At 39.5% G+C, this 7,341-nt stretch overlaps 1 protein-coding gene across 2 annotated transcripts in view; it reads left to right on the forward strand.

Annotated features, from left to right (window-relative positions):
- Kdr (kinase insert domain receptor) overlaps window positions 1-7,019 on the forward strand; it is a 46,505-nt gene extending 39,486 nt beyond the window's left edge. Inside the window, exons 28-30 of one of the 2 annotated variants that reach the window (XM_047566657.1) lie at window positions 464-563; window positions 1,009-1,094; window positions 2,841-7,019. In XM_047566657.1, coding sequence (XP_047422613.1) covers window positions 464-563; window positions 1,009-1,094; window positions 2,841-3,063 — 409 coding nt within the window. In that variant the 3' untranslated portion in view covers window positions 3,064-7,019. The remainder of the gene's footprint in view (window positions 1-463; window positions 564-1,008; window positions 1,095-2,840) is intronic. The other variant, XM_047566658.1, reaches the window with a different exon arrangement.
- The last annotated feature ends 322 nt before the right edge of the window (window positions 7,020-7,341 follow it).

The raw sequence follows: 7,341 nt of genomic DNA on the forward strand, positions 1-7,341 counted from the left end.
CCTTAAAGGAGAGCTACAGGTGTTTTTTCTGTTCAGGTTGCTCTATGAAAGTTATCCAGAACAGCTTTCTAGGAGATGTCTGGAAAGATGTGAAATACTTGGTAAAATATCTGGAGCTCAATGGAGGAACTGCATACCGTCAGGGCCAAGGAGAAGGTAGCTGATCGCTAAGTCTGCTGTTGTTGTCTAGAGTCCAGTCCTGGACCTCAGAAGCAAGATTCAAAGAACAGGGTCTCCTCTAGGCTCTGCAGTTATATTATACTTTTAAATGAACTTTCACAGGAAATTAAGCCTTCAGTGTGTGCTAGCAAAGAAAGATTTTTGTTTTGTTTTTCTTTTTCTAAAGGATGTTTTGAAGGTTGCTATTAAACTTGTGGTCGAAAGATAATGAACTTAGGTATCGCTTGTGGTATCTGCAGCCAAATATACCACCACTCAAATATAAATATTTGTTCTTTTGCAGTCAGTATCTGCAGAACAGTAAGCGAAAGAGCCGGCCAGTAAGTGTAAAAACATTTGAAGATATCCCATTGGAAGAACCAGAAGTAAAAGTAATCCCAGATGTAAGTACATCTTTTAAAAATAGTCTTAGAAATAATACCAACGATGAAACACTAGCTAGATAAATATTAGCCTAAGCATTAGAGTCTTGGAGCCTCATTATAAGACTGTTCTTGAGAGTATGTGTCATGGGGTCATTATGGAGATGGAACTTGGGTGTTTTCATAAGAACAGTGCCTGGTCTGAAGTTCAAGGTAGTCTAGCTTTGTACTCAATTTCACTGAAGTGCAAAGGGATCCTTGTGAAAGAGGGATGGAAGCAGGAATCCTCAGCTTCTTCCTACATTTTATCTTCTCCTGGGTGTAGCAGTGGCCTCCTTTTGTATCCTGCACAGTTTCTGGCTAGGGTACCTTCCTTGGCAAGATGTTGGAGCATACTGTCTGATAGATGGGTTAAGAAATCAGAATACACTCAATCAACTGTGCCATCTCAATGTCTCTTAAAAAGGACAACCAGACGGACAGTGGTATGGTTCTTGCATCAGAAGAGCTGAAAACTTTGGAAGACAGAACCAAATTAGCTCCATCTTTTAGGTAAGACACAGTCAAATAAAAAAGACAATTTTCAATCAGAAGTTTTGGAAGGAATTTAGGACTTCCAACGTAAGTGTAGCTTTTCCTTTTAGTGTCTTTGATGGCTGAGGAAATTAGCATCCTAAATTAGCAACCTAACAAAGAACAGACAAACCAAACAATGAAATTTAAGTGACAAGTTGAAAGCATATCCAAAAAAAATTAAGATTTGGTCAATTTCTATGACCAAATGTACAAACACTAGGGAGTTTCTGAGCATGCGTACTGAGGCCAGTAGTTTGTATGGTACTGGCTAAATAATAAAAAGGTCATTGGATGTGACCCCTGAGAGATGATTAAAATCTTTGTGGACTCTGAGGAATTTTGAAACTGGTATATAAATGAATGCATCTGTTCTTAAGAATTATGGCATATAAACAGATACATATCTATTTGATTAAGGTGCTTAAATGCTATCATCTGAATTATTAAGCATTTAACTGTGGGAAAAGTATAAAATTTGATTTTGAATATAATCTTACCCATATAGTTCAGTAGGAATTTGTTGTTGTTTAATAGGTATATCTGCTTTTGGTATAAAAAATTAATGAAAATCTATATTTTTAAAAATAATAGAATAAGAGTAGTTATTCATTTATTAGAGGATTCTTTCTGGGTAAGAACAGAAAAACGATTTTAATCTACATAACTGCTGTATAAAATGGGAACACTCGTGGGTTTTTGAGTGATGCTTATTGCAATAATAGTAATGACAAATGTGTCACTGTGTGATTTTATTGTTTTCTTTAATGCCTAATAAGAAATTGTGAGAGTCAATCATATGTTTCACATATTGATTTAACACATTTATTGAGCAGCTGCTATGTGCCAGGCACCATACCATTGCTTGAGACACTTAAACTAGTTTTACCGTGATTGGATTGAAAGAAAAATTGTATTTCTAGTTCTTTGAAATAACTTTTAAACCGTATGTGAACACAGAGTTAATAAAATCCACTTTTTGCAGTTTTGAACACGAATAATTTAGGTAGAGCATCTATTAAGGAGAAAAGACATCTTAGAATGACTTGAGAAAGTGTAAATCCTGAAGTTTTGGATCCACACAGCCTACATTTATAAGCTTTGACCTGATTACCATGCCATTGAAAACATTCTCCAGTTGCTGCTGAGTGATTGGGGCCTGAGTCCATCCAAGGAATGTGGTTTTGATGAGTAAAGAGCAGTTTTTGACATGTCTGGCTTGATTGCACACACGCTTGAAGTTATTAAAGTTTAAAGTTGCTCAAGAACTTTATTAACACCCTACCCATGCCTTGTGGCCCCCTAATTGACAGAATGGGGAAAGCCCAAGTGAACTTGCAGAACATCCCAGTTTCCTTTCATATCATGAAAGAGGCCCATTGGCTGCTATCATTGTATACAAACTTGTCAATCTGCAAGGCCATAAAAATGTTCCATTGGTTGGAGTCTGTGCATAACTCAGCAGAACTGCCTTTCATCTCATCCCGGGCTTGAAAGACTTGGACCAGAACAAGAGGACTTATCTGCATCTACTAATTCATGCTAGTACCTGAAAATAGACATTGTCTGAGCAAACCCGATATGCTGATTAACAAGTGAGAGAGATAGGGAGCTTGTGTCTCCAGGGAGATTACAGCCCACGGAGAGCTGGGAGTGGGGTTAGGGTGAAAAGCCAAAGAGCTGTCCTCTCTCCTCCAACTCACTCGGTTGTCATTTCTTCCACAGTGGAATGATGCCCAGCAAGAGCAGGGAGTCGGTGGCATCTGAAGGCTCAAACCAGACGAGCGGCTATCAGTCTGGGTACCACTCCGACGACACAGACACCACCGTGTACTCCAGCGAGGAAGCAGAACTTTTAAAGCTGGTGGAGGTTGGAATGCAAGGTGGCAGCATAGCCCAGATGCTCCAGCCTGACTCTGGGACCATGTTGAGCTGTCCTCCTGTTTAAAAGGAGGTTCCCATGCTCCCCCACTCCTGTAAATCACATGAGAGGTGCTGCTCAGATTGTCAAGTGTTGTTCTTTCCACTGCCCGGAAGTAGCCACATTTGATTTTCATTTCAGAAAAGGACCTCGGACTGCAGGGCTAGTCCTCTAGGCATTTCCTGAGAGGTTGCTTGTGACCTAAGAATGTGTTTGTGTCTTCTCCTGGTATTGACTGTATTCTCTTTTTCATTCATTTAAAAACATGTATAGTGCACCCCACTGTGGGTCTCACCATGGGTTAGGACAAGAATGACCCTCCTAAAGAAGTGGCAATACCTGGGGAGTGGACACAGCTGTAAACTAGAAGATAAAGCAAGCAGTGTAAGTGCGTTAGGTGTTGAAGATGGGAAAGATTTGCAGGGCTGAGTTCAGCTTTGTCGAGCACTTGGGCTGTGAGTCCATCTTTTCTTAAGTGTGGGGTTTGGATTGAAGGAAAGGAAGACTCGAGCTTGCTTTGGAGAGAGCGCCGGAGTCTGCGGATGCTCTGTGTGGGCTCTGGGGAAGTGGCGTGTGGTCCGTTGGGAAATGTAAAGGCTTCAGACGAGGTTTCTGGTTTTAGAAGGTTGCGTGCACTTCACAGTTGGGCTAAAGGCAAGTTCCTGGTGCTGTTTCCGACTCCTGATGAGAGTTCCTTCCGGACCCTTACGTGTCTCCTGGCCGAGCCCCAGGAAGGAAATGATGCAGCTCTGGCTCCTTGTCTCCCAGGCCGATCCTTTATTCAGAGTGCCACAAAGAAGGGACATTCAGCCTGAGGCTCCCTGTCGTGTTGAAGGATGCGGACTGTACCAACCAGTTTCTGGCTTCTTCTGGATGAATGCCCACATGTGTCCTGATGTGAGTGTCCAAGATTGAATGCCGTCGGTTCAGTGTCCAGCTGTGGTGGCAAAGCTGCAGGAAGGGTTTTACCCTTTGTTTCCCCATCCTCACCCCCAGCCCATCAGTATTATAGTTATTTGGCTTCTCTACACTCCAGAAAACCTGATTTGGTTTGTTCACTCACTGAATGATTATTAGCCAGATTTCAAAATGACCTTATAGCCAAAGTTATAACAACTTCTATTGTATTATTTAGACTTTTAACACATAAAGCTATTTCTACTGATTTTTTGCCCTTGTTCTTTCCTTTAAAAAAAATGTATTTTTTTTCATTTGGTACCATAGTGTGAGATGCTGGGAACAATGACTAAAAAACATGCTATGGCACATATATTTATAGTCCGTTACGTAGAACAAATGTAATATATTAAAACTTTATATTATATATAATGATCTTTGTACTTTTCACATTTTGTATCAGTATTATGTAGCATAACAAAGGATGTGATGCTTTCGGCAACTGACATCATTTTATTAAAAAAAAAATTGAAACTCTTGAAGGAATCCTTTTCAAGATCACATATGCCACCGTATCATTTACCTCATTGCCAAAATGAAGGAGGAATTAGACATAACGAGGTTGTTTTCTATATTTACTTGTTCCTTTATTCTCCCTATAAAGAATATTTCTGCAAAATGTTTATATACTTTAAAATCCAATAAATGTATTCATAGTAAAAAATATAATGGTATACTCTCCTCACAACCATTTTGCGGATGAGCACTTCTGTTTGGAGGCTGATTGCTTCTTCCTCCCTCTTCTTCCCTCTACAAAGAATTCAAAGCCACATTCTCACCATATTCTGACAACCTTTGAGAATGTCAACATGTGGAGCAAGAGGTATGTGATTCGGTGGCCTCCAGTGAGCTCCATGTCTAGCCGACCTCAAAACTCAGGGGGTGAGAGATCCTGAGACAGGTAGCCAGAGCTCAGGGAAGCATGGACCAGGTGTACAGTGTCCAATAACATTTTACTCCATACTTAGAGAGTCAGAACATCAGGTTCCTTGTTGCCATTTTGAATGATTACCTTTGTCTGAATTTAGTTAGCACAGTTATTTAACTAATCATTGGCACTATGAAGAGACTATAGATTTTGTAGATTTATTTTAATATAAGATTTTGAAGTATTTATCTAGTCAAATATGCCTCTTACATTTAAAAAATGGCTTCAGGCTTTTTATTTTCAGGAAGTTTTTCTTAATTCTAAAAAAAAACCCAAATTCTAAATTTTCTGGTTTTTTTTCTGCATTTAAATACGCTTAGTATATATTTTATACATGGAGTGAGATAGGGTCTAACTTTATTAAGATTTTTTTCCAAGCAGATTGTGAAACATGGCACCATTGCTGGGGAAAATATCCCTCTTCTCCCTGTGGTTGGAGAAATGTGTATGTTGTAAAATTTTTCACTCCATATTACCTCATGGAGACATTCTGCACAGCTTGATGGTGAAGAAGATGGTTGTGCCTGTGTGTGGTTCCTGGGGACAGCACTTAGCAGATTGTGCGATTGACCGGGATTAGCGGGTTAGGTAGGATCCTCTGCCAACCTTCGTTAAACCAGGTGTTAGGTGGCCTGAAAAGAGTTCTTCCTCTGTTCCTATTATTACAGCCTCTTCCAGCAAATGAATGGAAGAAGAGTCGAGGCTCTTCACGACAGAAAAGACCTCATATAAAAACACAGGATTTTCTTCACCTTAGGAAAAAGAAAAGATTGTGTTTCTCCTAAGTGGCTCCTGGCTTTGTTTCCAAAGTAAGGAATTTGGATTCAGCTGAAACTTCACACTTTATTAAGAAATGCTTCCTGCACCTTGGACAGAATGATTAGGGGAGCGGTTCGGCCTTCTCTCCGCTCACTCTGTTTTCCACGTGTCTTATTCTTGGCTCTTTTTTCTTTCCTCACTTGCCCCTGTAATGAAGAAAACTTTGTGGCTTTTTAAAGAGCTTCCTGCATGGTCTTGCTTTCAAAACTTTAACTGGAGTCATTTGGTGTGTGTTAGGCAAGGGGACACTCTTTCCTTGGGGCTTCAGCCTCCGTCATCTCCCTCTTCTCAATGCCTTCTGTCACCTCATCCTCCTCTTCTCTTTCTACTGACCTTCTCCTTTGCACCCCACCCTGGCAGCCCTCCTCCTCAGCATCAAAGGAGAGGGATGAGTTTGGGAAGGTTCAAGTTTGTTACCCCAGGACCAGAGTTACCCCATCATTGCATATTCCTTTATCCTTTTCAAGGACAGGAAAGAAGAAAAGGACAAAATCTCAAGCCCACAACTTTGCATTTGCTAACTTAATCCAATTATACTGTATCTCCTTAGCACATCTTTCTACCTCTGACTCAGATATGCATCACTGGATGATAAAATGTAGGAAAACCCAGAAAGCTGAAGTCTTTGGTTTGGGGTGGGGGCAATGCTTTTCCTATACTGCTTTCCACATGCTCATGTCCTTTTCCTCTTAAGGACAGTGGGCATGTCCATGCATTCTTGGGTAGGCAGTGAGCACAGCCCAAAGTGGTTTCTAATTACTTTTGATAAAATTGCATTTTAAGTGAATCCTCCATGTTAAGGTTTAGACATAAGTAAAAATCTGTACAGTTTTTTTCAAAAAGTAATTTTAAATCGAATTCTTGGAAAAGATGCAGAATGCTCCTAGGTGATAAAATTATTTATTTTGTTTTTGATTGGAATGGATAGAAGTGGTAGAATCTGGGAGGAGCACCCCAGGAAGAACTTTAATAGGTTGGCCTGAAGTTCTGGAGCTAAAGTAGTAGATACCAACCCAGAAGCATACCAACCCAGAAGTCTAACTCAGAGATAAGGGTTCTGAGTCAGGACAACATATTCTAATGAAAACCACTGATAAGACAAGGATTACAGTAAACTGTAGTTGACATCAAGTGAATGTTAGTGAGAAGACATCAAATTGTACCTTAGATTCTTCTTTATGACACATGATTTTTATGTAACTTTTTAATGCTTCTAAAATAACATCAAATTTAGTGGTTTCACTATTTTTTTGTTTCAGTTTAAAAATAAAAGGGTGAAGAGAAAATATGCAGTTTGATTTTTTTTTTCATTTTAACCTCACCATTTGTTTATACCCAGAACGTATAATAATGTACTTACCAAAAACTGATGTCAGCATACCCTTATACCTTAATTGCTTGAAGTTCTCAACTTTTAGATCATTGAAATAGAAAAAGGGCAAGGAGACTGGCTTTTGCCCTAGTTTAATTCCATTTTAAATTCTGCTTGTCTTTTCATTTCTTTGGAAAGTGATATTTTGGGGGACGTCTTAGTCTATTGTCTGTTACTGTAACTGAATACCTCAGACTGAGAGATTTATAAAGAAGAGAGGTTTACTTAG

The sequence above is a fragment of the Sciurus carolinensis genome, chromosome 10, assembly GCF_902686445.1.
Source record: "Sciurus carolinensis chromosome 10, mSciCar1.2, whole genome shotgun sequence".
In the NCBI taxonomy this organism is placed as follows: domain Eukaryota; kingdom Metazoa; phylum Chordata; class Mammalia; order Rodentia; family Sciuridae; genus Sciurus; species Sciurus carolinensis.